The following is a 20,051-nucleotide window of genomic DNA, read 5'->3' as shown; positions in this document are numbered from 1 at the left end:
GTCGCCTCTTGCATTTTTAATTTGGGTCGGCATAGAACTCCGTGTACGGTCGGCTAGCTTCCGGGCCAACAGCGACTGCGGTTTGTTGCCCTTGTCGTAGTAGAGTTGTCTTAAGCGGATTAGTGCTTTCTCCACTGAACCCAACACTAAGTCCCTGAGGGTCTGTCGAGTCTGGACAATTTGCTTGAGGACAAGGAGAGAAGGGGACCCCTGAAGACGAGCCTCAAGGGTCTTTAACCGCTTCTCAGCCAGTAACTTGGCTACTTGAGCATCCCGCGTCAGGGCTGAGGAGAGGGCAATGCAGTGACCCCAAATGACCGCCTTATGGGCAGCCCACAGGGTGGCATGGGAGATATCTGGGGTGTCATTTTCAGCAAAGTAGTGTTGGAGTGAGGACTCCAGCTCCGCTTTTGCCGGAGAGTGGTTAAAGTTGTTTAACCGCCAATTACAGGTCTTACGAAGGGAGAGATCGATATCTAGCGTTAAGGTTATAGGGGCATGATCGGACCAAGAAATTGGCAGTATGTGAGCTGATTTAACGGACCTCAGAGTATTGTTGTTTACAAAAAAAATGGTCAATACACGAGTGTGTGCAGTGGGGAGCTGAATAAAAGGTGTACTGGCGGTCCTGTGGGTGCAGGGCTCGCCAAGCATCAAAGAGGCCCTGTCTTCTGGTGATCTGTCGGAAAAGCTTGGAATCCCAGTGGGCTATGGCCTGCGGTGCCCGGGGTTAATAATATCTTTTAATTGTGCATCCTTGTTCTTAAACCACCCAACACTTGAGTGGTTTAAGGGGAAACATGTGTTGGAATGGCCTAGTCAAAGCCCAGACCTCAATCCAATAGAAAATCTGTGGTCAGACTTAAAAATTGCTGTTCACAAGCGCAAACCAACCAACTTGAAGGAACTGGAGCAGTTTTGCAAGGAGGAATGAGCAAACATCCCAGTGGTAAGATGTGGCAAGCTCATAGACACTTACCAAAGTGATTTGGAGCTGTGATAGCCGCAAAAGGTGGCTCTACAAAGTATTGACTTTAGGGGGGTGAATAGTTATGCACATTGACTTTTTCTGTTATTTTCTGCTTTTTTTCTATTTTGAAGCAAACAAACGTCTTCAAAGTTGTGGGCATGTTCTGTAAATTAAATGATGCAAATCCTCAAACAATCCATGTTAATTCCAGGTTGTGAGGTAATTAAACACGAAACATACCAAGGGGGTGAATACTTTTGCAAGGCACCGTATAATATAATTGAAGCTTTACAATCACGTTAAGTGATACTTGTACAATAATAAAAGTGTTTCAGTAATGGAAATAATTTCACCAAAAGGGCCTTTGTAATTTTGCTTTATTTTATATTTGGATAACAAAATACATTTTCTCTGTAAACAAATAGCACAGAAAATAGCATAAAAAAGATTCACTTGTAGTTTCGCCACCTTTGCTTTCTATTTCCAGCCTTTGTAGCAAATTCTTTTATTGGAAAAAAAATAAAAAATAGTTGTACTGTCTGCTCCCCACATACTATAAATCACTCACTTTTAGGCCAGTTTTGTCATGCCAGGCAGGTGTTTAGGTGAATCAGAGGATGATTACAAAGGACTAATAGTCGAAAGAGACATTTCAACATGCAAAACCTGCTTGCAACTCTTAGGCTAGTAATATGTAAATTGGCAAACTGTGACCACTGAGCATTTAATGTTATACTGTAGAGGAACGGCTGTCAGATACTTAGTAACAGCTGTAATTCAACAGGTTCCCTCCCAGTCTATTTCCTGATAAAAAAAAATAACTTATTTTTTAAATTACATACTTAATACAAATGGCCAAATCTACGAAAAATCCAAACATTGAGTGGGCATCAACAAAAAGTGTCTCAGGCACTCTTCTAAGGCTGGGTTCACACACATGGGAATTGAATGTGGATTTCTCCACATTCAATTCGCATGACAGGAGAGTGTGACCATCTCTCAATGGAGCCAGGTCACACAGCTCTGGAGCAGCTGCAATTCACATTTAAAAAGGGTCCTGTGTATCTTTGGACCCAATTTGCACCTGAAATAGGTGAACAGGGATGCACCGGGTCCCATGCTGTGACCCGCAGCATATGTGAACCTAGCCTAAACTGAGAAAATGGAGCAGAGCCTGCCCCTAAATAACAATAAACAGGAGCGATCTGCTCATTTTTCTATGCAGTGTCTGTGCCATAAACAGTATATAAAAGTTGCTGGCAGATAGTTCACATCCTATATGGCAGGGACCTGTGCCAGTTTTCTATATTAAAAAATGGCCACAGGCCATTTATTGATTAGGTGCAGAATCCTGACCAGTTTCTATTTCTCTGAAATGGAAACTTGCATGGGTGGTGCAGACAGACTTGAAACAGGCCATCTGCTGTGGTGGCGCACACCAGTCACACATTTGCTGCACCATTGTACTCCCCCCCCCCCCCCCCCATTATTCCCATTAAGTCAACCTTAATAAAAAGCATTGAGGATAAAGGCAATACAGCCCATAGCTGCTTGGTAAACATGGCCTTCACCTAATAATCAAAAACATTAGCTCAAAACAAAACAAGGAGGCTTTTGTATATATTATACCACCAGATTGAGAGACTCTTTTTATAGACTGGATATTTTAATGACTGACCAATGTAAGTGCGCGCTGTAACTGTATTGAAACCAGTCATACAGACAATAACTGAACGCCGTAAGAGCTCATGTCACAGGACGCTGTTTTCCTGCATTTGATGTATATTTGGAACGCATGTTTAATTCAGGTCAGAAAAATCCCACTGACTTTAATTGAGCAGTACAAATGGGAAGTCAAAGGCTGCATTCAAACTGCTTTGTGCCTCTTTGGCTACAGCATGCCCTATCTGGGTACTTTGAACTGCAGTTAAAACAGGTTGAACGCAACCTATTCTTTTCAAATTCTCCAGTTTCCTTTCAAACATCACTGCATGTGTTTGAGTGGAAAACAGAGCGTCTGACTAGAACACTTGTGGCATGAACCCTAAGGGATACGTTTCTACAGCAACAGATTACAGGCACCAAATCCTGAATTGTTTCTTTAAGTCACAGCTGCCGAATTCAAATGCTTCAACATGGCCCACAAAGCATAGTAAAAATATGGTACTTATGTTTATTATTGTCCCGTTATCAGCTTCTTAGTTGAATATATGCATTTCCCCTCCTATTTACTGTACTGTTCAAATGTTACCCACCTGAAACATAACACATTATTATATACATGAATACTGGTGCAAAATAAAATGGTGGTATTTCCAGACGTGGCCACTCAAATCTCATTGGTTGGGCATGTCACGTTCTGCATGCTCCCCCCCCCCCCCCCCCACTTTTTATAAAACAGTTTCCTCCTATTTCCACAAAGCACCATTTTTAAAGCTAAACTCCAGATAGACCTATGGGAACTGTTTAACCAGCTAAAGAATTTGAAATTCTGTGCAGCCAGTCTTGCGACTTAGTCACACTGTACAGCTAAGTTCTCACGGCAGCACAGCTTGGTGAAGGACAAATCCTTAGCCTACCGGCTGCACAATGACGGGAAAGCAGCAAATTAATTCCAATGTGCAGAAGTAACTGGCTCTAGTGCTGACCTTCCCTTTCCCAATCTGAGTGTTGACTTCATAACTGCATTAACTGGTACCATTGTATATCTAGTGGCTTTCAGCTTAAGTAAATTACTTCTTACCCAGTAATAACCCAGGGTTTCTATGAACTTAAACAGTTTGCCCTTGCTATAAATGTTTTACATATAGTTTTGTGTAACAAACACATATCCAATGATTTTACTTGAGTGATGGAGTTTGGAAAGTCAGGATGTTAAATATATGGTGTAAGCAAAAGGCAAGAAGTTATATCATAGTACTACCATATTACAAAGCTGAGACAGAATAGTGGACACAGGCATACATTACCTTGAACTTCTGTTGTAGAACAGAACCATAATCCATTAGTGTGTTACAGTTTTAAAGAAAAAAAAAAACCCACACCAAACAGTATATAGACTGAAATTAGGCACCAGGAAAGGGACCTCCTTTAGTCTTTCAGCACTACTTGAATATAGTGTTTAGAAATTGCTTTCAAGTAAGATCATAATTTGGCTGAACATGTAAACGAATCAGATTGCACCAGTATAACTGCACAGACATGGATATAAAACAGGCAATGTCTGCTTGTAGAGGGAGCTTTATAAAGATAAAACAAAAATAACGTGTACTGTTTATGTCCACATATACAATTATTTCTTAGGTTATAAAGAGCACTTTTTCGTTTTTTGTTTTTTTTTGTTATTTTTTTCTCTTTTTTTAAAAGAACTGAAGCTTTTAGATATTGTGCATAAGGATGGCTCAGTTTGTTTATAATTATCCAAGGTGTTCCTCGTGAATATATAATGGGTTTCATCCTGATTAATGGCTTATACCACAGGTATCCTGTAAAAATTACAGCGATAACCTGAAACATTTATCAAAAAAAAATAAAAAATGTACTGTAGATTCCATCACAACCATCAGCATGCATAAACCTGTTCCTTTCAGTTATAATTATTTCTGCAATATACTCATTTGGTAGCCCCCGAAACACTGTTACTTCTTTTTTCATTTAGACTTTACTGAGATGAATCAGCCTCCTCTTTTTGATATATACAAACAGAACCTGTGGATTACTCCTCCATATTGCACTGTCAAATGTGAAAGGGTCAAAGCCTCCATTTCATCTGACTTTTCTTCTGAAGGACAAATACAGGGCTGCATCCAATACAGAGATTGTCAATACATAATAAACCGTAGTGAATGGAAAAAAAAATATATAGTAAAAAAAAAAAAAAAAAAAAAAAATAAATCCAAAAGTTTATTACAGGTCAGTCCGCCAGCGCTGATGAACTTCAACTTCTTCTGGCACTACTAAGAGTAGCTCACAGTTTTTTCCCCTTAGTTGATGTTGTAAAAATTTTCTGCAAGGAGAAAACAAAAATCTAAGAAATTATGTTTGATAAAACCTGTAGTCAGAAAGAAAACAACCCCCGAATTGGTTAAAGATAAAGTGATGTAAAAGGTAGGCCAAACATATAGTCATAAAATATACATATTTTAGAATGTAAGCTCTACGAGCAGGGCCCTCCTGTACCTTTTGTATTGTACTGTAATTGTGTTGTCCTCCCTATACATTGTAAAGCGCTGCATAAACTATTGGCGCTATATAAATCGTTAATAATAATAATAATAATAATAATAATATAGTCAAACTAGTGGACATTGAGGTTCTGGTATTGGGCTTGTACTTGGTAGATGCATAGCAGCAGTAAAAGATGCTTGCATTTCAGCTGATGGCCTCTTTAGAAAAATACTTAAGTTCAGTGACAGCTTGTGCGTAGAAGTAGTGTGCAACATGGGAGTGCTTACAGCTGGCAGATACTTTTAGCACCCAATAAAAAAGGTAAATCCAGGCTTTTAAAGTGAAACTAAAGTTTCACCAGTAGGCAGAAGAGAGGCAACACAGTTAATGTGTCTTCTGCCATAAACGCTTATTTCCTGCCTTCTAGTGTGCATGCGCAGGGCAGTGTAACTAGCCTGGTAAAGTGCCCCTTCTCTGGTATTGGGACATCCACTCTCTAATGCTTAGCTTTGTTCCTGCGTCTGTTATCTTTTCCTCTTCTTCTTCTGGGTTTGGAGTCTGCAGCTGCTGCAACTGGCCAAGGATAAATACATAAAACAAAACACACTAGAAGGTGGCTGCGGCAATACAGTAGACTCCACATCCCTAGCACTTTGATATCTCATCCAGAGAGGGGGTGCACTCGCGTGTCGGTTGGGACCCTCATGAGTCTGGTCGCGGGTCCCGTGGACTCGATCGATGCGGGGATACCCGCGATCGTTTCACGGGGCGGCTGAAGGAGGAGATGCCGTTGTAAACAGCATCTCCCTGTTCTGCCTAGCAACAAGTGACGCTGATCTCTGCTCCATGTGATTGGAGCAGAGATCAGTGTTCACTAAAACAAAGCTCAGCCCCCCACAGTTAGTAACACGCCACTAGGAACACTTAACCCCTACACTGCCACCCCCTGGTTAACCCCTTGACTGCCAGTGTCATTTACATAGGAATCACTGCATTTGTATAGCAGTGATTGCTGTATAAATGACAATGGTCCCAAAAAGGTGTCAAAAATGTCCGATGTGTCTGCCATAATGTCGTAGTCACAACAGAAAATCGCTGATCGCCGCCATCACTAGTAAATAAAAAATGATTAATAAAAATGCCATATAACTATCCCCTATTTTGTAAACGCTATAACTTTTGCGCAAACCAATCAATAATCGCTTATTGCGATTTTTTTTTTACAAAAATATGTAGATGAATACCTATCGGCCTAAACTGAGGGAAAAACATTTTTTTTTAAAATATTTTTGGGGGATATTTATTATAACAAAAATTCAAAAAATAATGCGTTTTTTTCAAAATTGTTGCTCTATTTTTGTTTATAGCGCAAAAAAAAAAAAAAAAAAAAAAAAAACGCAGAGGTGATCAAATATCACCAAAAGAAAGCTCTATTTGTGGGGGAAAAAAAAGGACGTCAATTTTGTTTGGGAGCCACGTCGCACGACCGCGCAATTGTCAGTTAAAGGGACGTAGTGCCGAATAGCAAAAAGTGGTTTGGTCTTAAGCCAGAAAATTGGTCCAGTCTGAAAGTGGTTAAAAAGCTAAAAAATAAACAAAAACTGCCATTTAGATCTATTTTGTTTTTGAATTGAACGTTTTTATTTCCCACAAAGATGTACAATTTTCCAATGCACAAACATTTTTCCTTTGTTCAGTATATGACATGCTTAGGTAATACATAAAATTTCCTAATCAATCATAGAGACTGTTGACCTGTAGGGATATAGTTTTTTTGGGGTACCAACATACATAGATTTTACTACTGTGTGCTCATTGGGGAGATTCGCCCTCTTTATTAGTCATGGTTACTATTGTCAATAGGACAGAAAGTGAAAGGAAATCCAAAATGTTACAGTAGTCACCAAAACAGAAGGTGAAAGGAAATCTAATGAAGAGCCCTGTTTCACTAACTTCTGTTAAAGACTAAAATTAATCTCCCTTTGGGACATTTTATAACAATACTTGATGTGTCTCCAGGACAGAAAATGAAAGGCAATATCCTATATGGAGTACAAAGAGCTAAAAACAAAACAAAAACAAAAAAACACAAGGAAAAAGTAACCAAAAAAATAAAAGTAATAATGATCTGGTCTTGGATATACTTTAATGAATAATTTAGGACAATATTTTAAAAAGACAAGAGATTAACCTCTGTCCTCTTTTTCTTGCAATGCAGGGCTCTATGTCCACTACATGAACTGACTGAAAGGATAGCTTAACAGAAAAAAAAAAGTTTCTGCCATACAATGGAGGTGAACATTTTTTTCCCCCCAAGTTACCCCTTTCTCAGTCAAACTGTTTAAGAGAAGTGGTCACAATTTAGTTAAAAAATAAAATAAAAAAAATTATATAATAAAGTGTAATAGATCACTATGCAAGACAAATAAATCTGAAAATACCCCGTGCCCATTAAAATCAGTAAGTCATATCACATACAGTGGATGCCAACCAATTTTATTAGGAAAGAATCAAAAACACACAAAGGTGAATAGTTACATTGAGAAATACTGTGTTCATAAACCTGTACAAAGTCACATTTAGTTTAAGTTACTCTAATATTATACAGGAAAAGATATTGTGTGAGTCTTGCTGTACTGTAGCAAGCAGAGAAAAAAAACTTGCATGATAAAAACTGTTATTTTTTTTGTGGGTCTTTAATCAGGAGAATGATGATTCAAATCAGAGACAAATATATGGGGCCGTGCAAACTGAAAGTCATATAGGAAGTGACAAGGAATTGCATTTTTCCTAATTTTCCCTCTTCCTCCCCATTTAAAACCTAGGGTGAAAATATGAACCCAGACCTGCTACTAAACTAAGCCCTATTTGTTTAGAAAAGTAATATGTAGAAGACCTGTGGGTACACAATAAAAGCTAAATGTTTAAGTTTCAGTATGTAACTGACATTTCTTTGGGGGGGGGGGAAGTAAACTATGGGATATAGTGGCCTTGCATCACATGAAGTTAATCCATGTGAAGAAGGAGAGTCTGAGTGAGTCTGAGTCGGTTATTGAGTGAGGCAGTCAGATCTACCATACTCATGGTTTCATTAACTTCAGAGAAATAGTGATGGAGTTATGGCCAGCTTCCAAAGGGCAGGGATGCACGCTTTTGCTGCATTTAACAGGTAAATTGTTAAGGATGGTTTGTATCATGGAGGTAACTGCTGGAGACAATGAAGGGGTGCCCAAGTGTTGTCCTGCTAGACTTGGACCCATTGCCAGATGACAACACCAACGAACTCCTGGGCAAGGTTAAGCACTTTGTAGTATTGACACTGGGCAGAAAAGCCAATGCCTCAAATCGCATTTTAAAGAGGAAGTAAAGGCTATTTAAAAAAAAAACAAAAAAAAAAAAAAATGCAACCTGCAAGGCAAAGGCATAATGAGCTAGTATGCATAGCATACTAGCTCATTATGAATAACTTACCTGAGAACGTTCATCTTCGCCACTGCCATGTATCCCGGAGTGACTTCTGGGTCTCACCGCACTGGCGTTGTGATTTGCCGGAGCCGCGATAACGTCACTCCCGCGCATGTGATCCGACACGAGCGGCATATCGCTGTGATCTGCGGCCTGCTCAGTGCACCGCTGTCTACGGTGCATGCGCCGTAGACAGCGGTGCCTGTCTTTTTGTAAATATCTCCTAAACCGTAGAGGTTTAGGAGATATTTCTTGGACCTACAGGTAAGCCCTAATCTAGGCTTACCTGTAGGTCAAAGTGGTTTGTAAGAGTTTACAACCACTTTAAATAAGAAAATATTTGATGTATGGGGGTCATCTTGAATGCTCTACTTCTCCAGACCATCATCACATATTTTTAATGCAAACTGCATGCATATCAAAGTGTTTGTTAACCCCCCCCCCCCAAAAAAAAAATTATACAGATCCGGTTCCCTTAAAGCATGTTATACAGCACAGTGCTTGTGCTGTGTCATTTGAACCCCCGTATCACCTGAAATACCTGGCTGATCCTGTCTGGCTATGCCCTCCCCTCTGCAAACAGACCATGATAACCATGGCTACTGAGCCCATCCGCAGCCTGCTATCTCCTGTGTCATTTTCCCCCCTCCGCTCTGTCCGTCTCTGCTTGTACAATGTGTCTCCTACTGCTTTCATATCTTCTATTACATCATCCCAGCCTCTCTGCATCATTATAAGAAATTTCCCTGTGCCTGTGTTCTGTAAAAAAAAAAAAAAAAAAAAAAAAAAAAAAAAACTGCACTATTATTCCTGTATGAGCTCCGTTCCCGTTCCGTTAGCTGATTGTTGGCAGCTTGGTGCTGTCCGTCTCTCTTCTCTCCTCCTCAGCTGACTTCAGCGAGAAGGCTCGGCCCTGCCCACTGCAGCTGTGAGGAGAGGAATCAGCTGAGCGCCCGGAGCAGAGCTCATACAGGTAGAATCGTGCAGTTTGTTTTTTTACAAAACACAGGCACAGGGAAACTTCTTATAATGGTGCAGAGAGGATGAGATGATGTAATAGAAGTGGGTCAACAACCACTTTAAAGCGGGGTTCCACCCTAAAGTGGAACTTCCACACATCGGAACCCTCCCCCCCTCTGGTGTCACAATTGGCACCTTTCGGGGGGGGGGGGGGGAGATACCTGTCAAAGACATGTATTTACACCCACTTCCGAGCATAGACCCCCACGGGAGTCTATGTCTCTTCCTGTCCCTGCGCGCTGTCTGCGGGGGAACACACGTGTCCCAGAGACAGCGCAGACAACGCTTCACTTCCTGATTCCCTCACCTAAAATGGTGGCGGCAGCAGCCGAGAGATTGATCGGCCTCAGCTGCCGACATCGCTGGACCCCGGGACAGGTGAGTGTCCATTTATTAAAAAAGTCAGCAGCTGCAGTATTTGTAGCTGCTGGCTTTTAATATTTTTTTTCACAGTGAAATCCCTCTTTAAGTAACGTGTAAATGAAATACAAGCATTTATTACTTCGCCCAGAGAACACCGTACTCCCCCTGACAATGCCACCACCTGCATTTTATCCATAAGGACAGAGGCAATTTCATTTAGGAATCATCAATCTTAGCATCTAATTCGTATACTGAGATTGATAGCGCAGAATTGACACAATCATGCAAGTCCTGGCGGCTGTGCAGTTCTTGACCAGGTTTATAAAAGTTTCTGACACAGATCCGACCCTGCAACAACCACCTATCATGTGACTTGCTATAAATAACAAATGCTGCAGTCTGATCACTAAAGGAATGAGAGAATGCTTTTGATTGCATGCAGCAGACTCATAAAATTTCAGCCTAGGCAAAAGTCACTAGATGCAAGATCAATTACGGTTTTGTTTATCATAAAAAAAAAAAAATAAAAGTACAGATTTTCTAAAATATTTACTTGTATATCGAGAAATGTTAGGAATTCATTCAGGCAGACTTGTAATATTACTGAAAGGTCTGCCTTAAAAAGAAAAACTGATGTTACACGAGTAATTAGAAATGGAAAAACCAGACTTAGATTGCTTGCATAAAACACAGTTTACCTTAAGTCATCATCACTTCCAATCCGCTCGGGCCTCTTAAGCTTGGAATCCAGGTTGAAATAAGTGCCACTGATCTCGCGCACACATATCCAGTGCTGCCTCTTAAGTGGGAGCTTTAAGGGTCCCCAGGACAGACTTGATGGGAGGTTCATAATGAACCCTGTGACATTAGAAAGAGAGATCAAGCCAACGTCCCTGTTAAAAAGAATAAACTGGTTATGACACCAATAGAAAAATAGCGTAAAGTGAAAACAGAAATTACAGTACCCCAATGAATTTTGTGATGAGCATCTCCATAGCTTTTACTAAACAGACAATGCTTTGAGGCTTAACCAATTGCAATCCCTATAAGGGTTTACCCTTTCAAATGCCAAGCATGCAAGGCCAACGTCAGAGCAGAACCACTTCTTGTGGGCCAACTCAGTAAGCCTTATAGTATAACTAAGCCCACATTCACATCGGGCCGATTTGGCATGCGATTTGACATGGCAGAGTGGTTACCCGTTTTTTTTTTTTTTTTTTACAGGTACCCTGTCCCTACTGCTGGGAGACCAGGCCACAGCAAATTACTTCAGCAGTTCTGCCCCCTTCCACTTCAATGAGACCAGTAAAAGAGCGCAGCGAGCTTCACGCATGCGCAGCAGGGACCCGACTGTGAAGCCAAAAAAAGGCTATACCGCCGGGTTCCCTTACCTGCAATGGCAACCCCCGAGCCAGCTGATGTAAATTTTGGCTGCGCTGCCGACATCGCTGGACTCCAGGACAGGTAAATGTCCTAATGTTAAAAAGTCAACAGCTACAATATGGGTAGCTGCGGACTTCATTTTTAAAGGTGTGGGCGGAACTCGGCTTTAAGGCTTTCTTTAATTTTGGATAGCATGTAGAGGGATCAGAACCCCTGCCAGTTTTTTTAGTTTTTTTTTAAGTTTTTTTTTTTTATTGCTGTCTGTGCCCATTAGAGAGATTCAACACAAAGTACGCTGCAACATGTTGTGAGTTGTAAAGCACTGTCACAATAAAAAATGTATGCCTGTATCATTTTATCCGAATGCATACCAACACAGTATACAAACGGCATTGTGGATTTGGTATTACACAATGCAGAAGTGTTAAGCTAGCCACCAATTTTATTTTTTAGCACAAAATGCTTATTTTCACAGTTTTGTAAAAAAATGTATTATAGAACATTTACCATTTATTAATTCAATACAGTTTTATGCTGTAGATTTATTGGGAACTTTGCAAGTTATGTTGCGTTTTTGTGCGCCAATGATGATTTTAACATATTGCAACTATCACAGGGTGTACAAAATCAGCAGCACCATCTTTTTATTCCTGTGCTTTCAGAAAATGTATGTATGGTTTTGTTTTTTTAACGTTCAAGGCTGCAATTAAAAAATGGCAAAAAGTAAAAATAAAAAATAAAATAATATTATATAATTATAGTATTTATCTATACTGTTTTATTTTCATAAACAGTTCCCCCCGCCCTAAAAAACAAATCACATATGTAGGCATGATTGCATTTATAAGTTATGGGTTTTGGTTCATAGAAAAAAAAAAATATATAAAAAAAATAAATAAAGAAGATCACAATCTAGTATAACGTTTAATTGGAAATTTGAAGTCAGAAAGTAATTTATTCTCTATTAAACATCTTTTTCTGCAGCCGTCAAGCCGGTGAGGCCAGCCTTGCTCTCTAGAGGGGGTGGTATAAATGACAGGCTGGACTCATAGGGAAATGGGCAGAATGATGTGACTACAAATAGAAGCATAGTTCCAGTACACCCTAATTATATTATATATATATATATATATATATATATATATATATAAATATATATATATATATATATATATATATATATATACACACATACATACACACACACACACACACACACACGCACACAACTAATCGATTATGAAATGAATTGATTACTATTTTCATAATCGATTAAATTGGCCAGTAACATAATGGGGGTAAAAAAAAAAGCCCTCTATAGTACAAAGAGCAAATAATCGCTACTGTAAATTTTACTTTCACAGTTCTACAGTAAAAAAAAATGAACCCCTGAAAGTAGTGATTATCTGCTTTTTTTTTTTTTTTTACTACAAAGGGCTAATTTTAGTCTTTTTTAACCCCATTATGTTACTGAATGTCTTAGACCTGGTTCACATCTGCTTTTTGCAGAACTGCACTACAGTTCATTTACATGGTTTCCTATGGGACACGTTCATATTTGTGCTTTTTTTCATCTGCTGTGTATTTGTAAAGGGTCAGACTTTTAAAACGCAAAATGGTGCTTCTTTGGTTCAATATACTTCAATGGAGAAGCTGCAGAAAAGCATGTAATGCATTTTTGAAGCAATTTGTGCTGTTTAATCTGCCCCAAAAAATGCAAATTGCAGTAAAATCACGTGCGCAAAAATCAAAAATGCACAGCAAAAAGCACTGCAGAAATAGATCAAAAGCAAACTGCATAGGTATGTACCGAGCCTTATGCTGGCCACATGGATCAATTTTCAGATGAGAATATTCAGACGAAAAATCTTTTGTACATTCGCTGAATGAAAGAATTTTGTTTGAAATTTTCACTTGTTTTTAAAATTAATTTCTGAATGAAAACCACGTACACTGTCTGAAAATTCCTTTGATCAAGCAGTTTTCTATTATTTCCAAATTTTCCCGTCACTGTGGTTAAAAATGAACGTCAATTTGACCCATTTTTATTTTTTTTTAAGGTTATTAACCGAAACAATAAATCGGCCAACTAATCAATTATAAAATAATCGTTAGTTGCAGCCTTAATATATATATATATATATATATATATATATATATATATATATATATATATATATATACTCAATATCACAAAAGTGAGTACACCCCACACGTCTGTAAATATTTTATCATATATCTTTTCATGTGACAACACTGAAGATGACACTTTGCTACAATGTAAAGTAGTGAGTGTACAGCTTGTATTAAAGTGTACATATGCTGTCCCCTCAATATAAGTCACACAGCAATTAATGTCTAAACCGCTGGAAACAAAAGTGAGTACACCCCTAAGTAAAAAATGTCCAAACTGGGTCCATAGCGTCCATATTTTGTGTGGCCACGAATATTTTCCAGCACTGCCTTAACTCTCTTGGGGATGGAGTTCACCAGAGATTCACAGGTTGCCACTGGAGTCCTCTTCCACTCCTCCATTAAGACATCACGGAGCTGGCAGATGTTAGAGACCTTGCGCTCTTCCACCTTCCATTTGAGGATGCCCCACAGATGCGCAATAGGGTTTAGGTTTGGAGACATGCTTGGCCAGTCCATCGCCTTTACCCTCAGCTTCTTTAGCAAGGCAGTGGTCATGTTGGAAGACTGCCCTGCGGCCCAGTCTCCGAAGGGAGGGGATTATGCTCTGCTTCAGTATGTCACAGTACACGTTACCATTCATGGTTCCCTCAATGAACTGTAGCTCCCCAGTGCCAGCAGCACTCATGCGGTCCCAGACCATGACACTCCCACCACCATGCTTGGCTGTAGGCAAGACACACTTGTCTTTGTACTCCTCACCTGTTTGCCACAACACACACTTGACACCATCTGAACCAAATAAGTTTATCTTGGTCTCATCAGACCACAGGACATGGTTCCAGGTTCTTGGGCATCATCTTTAGAAGAGGCTTCCTTCTGGGGACAACAGCCATGCAGACCAATTTGATGCAGTGTGCGGCGTATGGTCTGAGCACTGACAGGCTGACACCCCCCCACCCCTTCAACCTCTGCAGCAAAGCTGGTAGCACTCATACGTCTATTTCTCAAAGACAACCTCTGGATATGACGCCGAGCACGTGCACTCAACTTCTTTGGTTGACCATGGCGAGGCCTGTTCTGAGTAGAACCTGTCCTTTAAAACCGCTGTATGGTCTTGGCCACCATGCTGCAGCTCTGTTTGAGGGTCTTAGCAATCTTCTTAAAGCCTAGGCCAGTGATGGCAAACCTTAGCACCCCAGATGCTTTGGAACTACATTTCCCATGATGCTCAACTACACTGCAGAGTGCATGAGCATCATGGGAAATGTAATTCCAAAAAAATCTGGAGTGCCAAGGCTCACCATCACTGGCCTAGGCCATCTTTATGTAGACCAACAATTCTTTTTTTCAGATCCTCAGAGTTCTTTGCCATGAGGTGCCATGTTGAACTTCCAGTGACCAGTATGAGAGTGAGAGCAATAACATCAAATTTAACACACCTGCTCCCCATTCACACCTGAGACCTTGTAACGCTAACAAGTCACACCAGGAGGGAAAATAGCTAATTGGGCCCAATTTGGAAATTTTTACTTAGGGGTGTACTCACTTTTGTTGGCAGCAGTTTAGACATTAATGGCTGCGTGTTGAGTTATTTTGAGAAGACAGCAAACTTACACTGTTATACAAGCTGTACACTCACTACTTTACATTGTAGCAAAGTGTCCTTTCTTCAGTGTTGTCACATGAAAAGATACAATAAAATATTTACAAACATGTAAGGGAGAAATGTAATATATTCTATATATATATACATTTTTTTTTTTTTACACACACACACACACTATCTATACACCCTTCCAAGCCTACCTCCTAGGCTTGGAAGTGTGCAACATTGAACAATTTTAGGCAGAGCAGTGGTGTCTCAACATTATTTCTCATTGCTAAGAATCCAGCCATAAGAGACACTACTGCTCTGTCTAAATGATCTATTGTGTACAATGGCTCATCAGAACTGCAGCTTAACTGGTCCAATGGAAACTTTGCCATAGAAGGAAAGAGGAAAAGAACACAATTGTGCACATATTTCCAACAATGCACCAGTGTGAACAAAGTCAAAGTAACTGGAACTCTGGGGAAAAAAAAAAATGTAAATATATATTTTTTTATATATAAAATATTTTTCAATACTTAAGATATTAATGTTTAATTAAATGTCATGTACCTCAAGCACTACACAGCCACACTACCAAAAAAAAAAAAAAAAAAAAACAACCAACAACATTTTCTTCCATGTACAAATGTCATTTGACATTTACTAATCTAATCAAAATAAAGCAATAATTTGATTATAGCACTCTAATGAGACCTGTACCTTCTTTTATCCCACCACACAGCTTCATATCCCTTGGTCTGAAGTGCTGCCATAATTACGTTGACATCATAGTTTCCATTGCCCAACATGTTTTTCTTGTGTGGGGTCACCAACGTATTGGGGGACAACCTAAAATGGATGATGAAAATGGTTATGGTCCATTTTACTAAATATACATGTAGAACCCTCAGACAATAAAAAGCACAATTCTAAACTATTACACTGCAATAAATGTAATGTAAATGCAATGTTTATCTGATTCTCTATTGCAGAAGATATCTGTGATACATAAATTATAATTAAAGCAACCCGTCAACATAAATCTCAAAAAAATGCATGTCATCTGAAAAGACGACTGTATATACGTACCACTCCGTGTGCTGCACAAATACTGAGAAATTATCTTGCAAAGCCGCCAAGAAACTCACATTTCTAGGAATGTCGATCTTGTGTCCATGGAACGCTTTCTGGTTCTGCCAAACTCTACTTCACTATAGAACACAGTAGTAATAGGTGTTGGTGGGAAGAACCAGTTACAGGCGGTCCGTCCCCTAGTTACAAACAACTCCTACTTACAAATGGAGGGAGACAACAGGAAGTAAGAGGAAATAAACCCTTAGGAAGGGAAAGTCACTCCTGTAAGAGTTATCACGGGGGGGGGGGGGGAAATAAAAAAAAAAAAAAAAAAGGTACTTCCACTGATGCTTTATTACCAAGGCTTGTTTCCACAACCCAAAATTTACAAAATCCAATTGTCACTGGGACAGAAACTGAGGTGAAATCTTCTGAACAGGGGCTCAGACAGAAAAATAAACGTTACAGGGATGTTAACCCTTCACTATGCTATCCAAAAAGCTTAAAAATCATTTTTTTTTTTTGGCTGCAGCTACACTTAAAAAAAAAAATATGTACCTGTTCCGACTTACAGGTTCAACTTAAGAACAAACCTACAGACCCTACTTTGTTTGAGCTGCACATGCATAGCTCAAACATTTAAGGCTCTGATCTGTGCAATATGACTCCCGTGCGCATGCGCGACAGGGACATCACCCTGGCCTGGACATTCAGACTAAGGCACGAAACCCATTTGCAAGATGGGGTGAGGATGGAAGCACTGGGGGCCTGCCGGATCAATCCCACCGCAACACTGGAAGGCACTGCTTGACAGAAAAGTCTGCCCATGATGTACTAATCTGCTGTGAATACTAGCACAATATGACATAACCCCCCTGGGTGCTAGTAAAAAGAAAATTACTATATGTATCGCCATATAACACGCACCGGCGTATAACACACACCCCATGTTTAGGAGGGAGTTTTAAGGAAAAAAAACAAACAAAAAAACTTAAATTTAAATGCCCATCAATGCAGCCTTATCAGTGTCCATCTGCAGCCTTGTCCAGTGTCACTTCATGTTTAAATATGGAGCCGCCAAGATACAGAGCCAGTTCTGTGCATCTCGGGTCCTCTCGCAGTCCTGCCCTATGATGGACATAACATCGGGGGGCTGGGCGCGATTGTGAGCGGAGCTGAGCGCCGCCGATACACACGTAGCCGAGTGTACTCGACTAGGCTTGACTCCGCTCACAGTCACGCCAAGTCCTGCCCTTTGATGGACATAACACAGGGACTAGGCGTGACTGAGCAGAGCCGAGTACACTCGGCTATGCGTTTATATTGGCGGTGCTCGCGCCTCTGCTCACAATCAGCGGGGGATCGGCATATAACACGCACCTGCGATTTTCCCCTGATTTTAAAAGGAGATATATAGTGCAGTTAACTACAACTTTGAGACATTATCAGGTGTTGAAACGTGTAAAATATTGCTTGCAGTGCCCAAATCTAAGCATTACAACACAAAGTAATGGAAAACACTTTTTTTTATTGGAAAACGCAACTTTATTCAAAAGGAAATGCACATATTTCAACAAATGTTTAGATACACATGTCAAATAGAATAAGAAGCAACAAACATCTTGGTCCCATCGATCTAAGCAAAACAAAACAGGGTAAACAGCAGGTCTCGCAATCTCCCAACCACTTATCTCATACTATGGAATACTTAAGTCAGGGCTCGACAAAACCCGGGCTCCAGGTCGCATTGGCGACTAGAAATAGCGACCTCGCGCCTGGGGCAGCACAGCTGGGGGTATCCTGTCTCTGTGTACCCCCCCAGCGTGATCGCGTCGGGCCATTCCGCCGGCGGCCGAAAATTTAGGCCGCGGCTTTGAGGCCTTCTGCGGTCCTATGATTCCTTATGGAATCTGGCGCCCTCTTGTGGTCGCCGTTGGTATGACAAACCAGCAATGCTAATGAAGCCTCCTCTGCCTGTTTTATATTACCTGCCTCTTCTTCCCTTTATTTAGAACCCCCTAAAACATTATATATATTTTTTATTCTAACACCCTAGAGAATAAAATGGTGGTTGTATACTGTCTGTCACACCATATTTGTGCAGCGCACTTTTGTTGGGAAAAATAATTTAGTTAATAAAAAAATAAAACAGTAAAGTTAGCCCAATTATTTTTTATATTGTGAAAGATAATGTTACGCCGAGTAAATTGATACCCAACATGTCACGCTTCAAAATTGCACCCGCTCATGGAATGGCGACAAACTTTTACCCTTTAAAATCTCCATAGGCGACGTTTAAAAAAATTCTACAGGTTGCACGTTTTGAGTTACAGAGGAGGTCTGGGGCTAGAATTATTGCTCTCGCTCTACCGATCACGGCGCTACCTCCTATGTGTGGTTCGAACACCGATTTTATATGCGGGCAGGACAGGGCGCGTTTAAAAATTATTATTTTTTCTGCTTATTTTAACTTTTTTTTTTTTCCACTGTTCTTTTAAAAAAAATGTTGTGTCACTTTTATTCTTATTACAAGGAATGTAAAAATCCCTTGTAATAGAAAAAGCATGACAGGTCCTCTTAAATATGAGATCTGGGGTCAGAGAGACCTCGGATCTCATATTTACACTAAAATGCAATTGAAAAAAAAAATTGTCATTTGAAAAAAAAAAAAAAAAATGTCCCTCTAAGAGCTATGGGCAATGACTTGGAGAGGGGGGGGGGCGGGCGGCGACGGCGCTGCTATCTTCCCCTCACTCGTCTCCATGTCAGGCCAGGGACAGGTCCGGATCGCCGTCACGGACCTGGCTCCTAACTTTTTAAGCTGGCTCCTAGATTCCAAGCAAATTTGTCAACCCCTGACTTAAGTGGACGCCCTCTATGGGTAGAAATCAGTTTCTTAAAATGGAAGAGTATCATTGACATCCTTTTTTCCAGTTCTGAATTGGGGGGGGTGGTATTACCTGCATCCAGGACGAGCCACAAGCTTCCGTGTCAAAAACAGCCTCATATGAATATGGCCAGGAATGGGTCAAGCCAATAAACCCAGTAAGGCATAGTTTTGGTTCTAGGAAAAACAGGAGAACCCATCTTATCGTGTAGGAAGTGGACAACTTGGAGCCAGTATGTTTGCATATTTGGACAGTTCCAGAGCAGGTGATAATGTGTGCCAGGCGCTGAGGCACAAAGAGGGCATAATGGACTAAGGCTGGATTTACACCTATGCAGTTTTAGTGCTTTTTGCATTTTCCAGAATTTGCACCACAGAACGTGCTCCATAGGAAACCATGTTAAATTGACTGTAGTGCAAACCTGCAAAATGCAAAAAAAGCACTAAAAATGCATAGGTGTCAATCCAGCCTCAATGTTGGTTGAAAACAAGCTAACCTTTGTGGTTTCAGGTAAGTTCTGTTAGTCTAGCCAACATTTTAGGAGATGTTGTTTTAACACCCTCAAGGGATTTCCTCCCAATCTGAGTCGCCAATAACCCGAACATCCTGTTCCCACATGTATTTGGCCTTTTGAGTCAATGCCATGATACCAGAAAGTCTAATAGTAGAGCAAAGATTGGAAATGAGCTTAGAAGGCTCCATGCCCAATATAATATTCAAGATGGGGGGGGGGGGGGGGGGGATCTAGTGATGCAGCAAGACCCGCAAACTGGGTCTGTAGCACATGGCGAAGCTGTAAATATCCGAATAGTAGGTGCTTTGGAAAAGAAAATTTGTCTTTAAGTGACTGGAACATTTTAGGCCCTGAAGTGGTCATGGCTTGATGTAGGTAGATCACACCATATGTGGCCCACATTGTAGGATCCGAGATGGTGCACCGTTTCGGCATGTGGCCGTTGAGCCATAAAGCGGTGTTGGGAGTGGATCTGACCAA

General features: G+C 40.4%; 1 protein-coding gene across 1 annotated transcript in view; it reads right to left on the bottom strand.

Moving 5' to 3' along the window:
• Positions 1-1,330: 1,330 nt before the first annotated feature.
• JOSD1 (Josephin domain containing 1) overlaps positions 1,331-20,051 on the bottom strand; it is a 47,259-nt gene continuing 28,538 nt past the window's right edge. The window contains exons 3-5 of the mRNA XM_077452294.1: positions 15,816-15,944; positions 10,684-10,878; positions 1,331-4,976 (exon numbers count right to left, since the gene is read on the bottom strand). Of these exons, the coding sequence (XP_077308420.1) occupies positions 4,877-4,976; positions 10,684-10,878; positions 15,816-15,944 (424 nt within the window). The 3' untranslated portion in view covers positions 1,331-4,876. The remainder of the gene's footprint in view (positions 4,977-10,683; positions 10,879-15,815; positions 15,945-20,051) is intronic.

This window comes from Lithobates pipiens, unplaced genomic scaffold (genome assembly GCF_037356315.1).
Source record: "Lithobates pipiens isolate NorthernLeopardFrog02 unplaced genomic scaffold, aLitPip1_a1.2 Scaffold_23, whole genome shotgun sequence".
Taxonomy (NCBI): domain Eukaryota; kingdom Metazoa; phylum Chordata; class Amphibia; order Anura; family Ranidae; genus Lithobates; species Lithobates pipiens.
The sequence above is the reverse complement of the archived record's forward strand: the minus strand, read 5'-3'. Positions and strand labels throughout refer to the sequence as shown.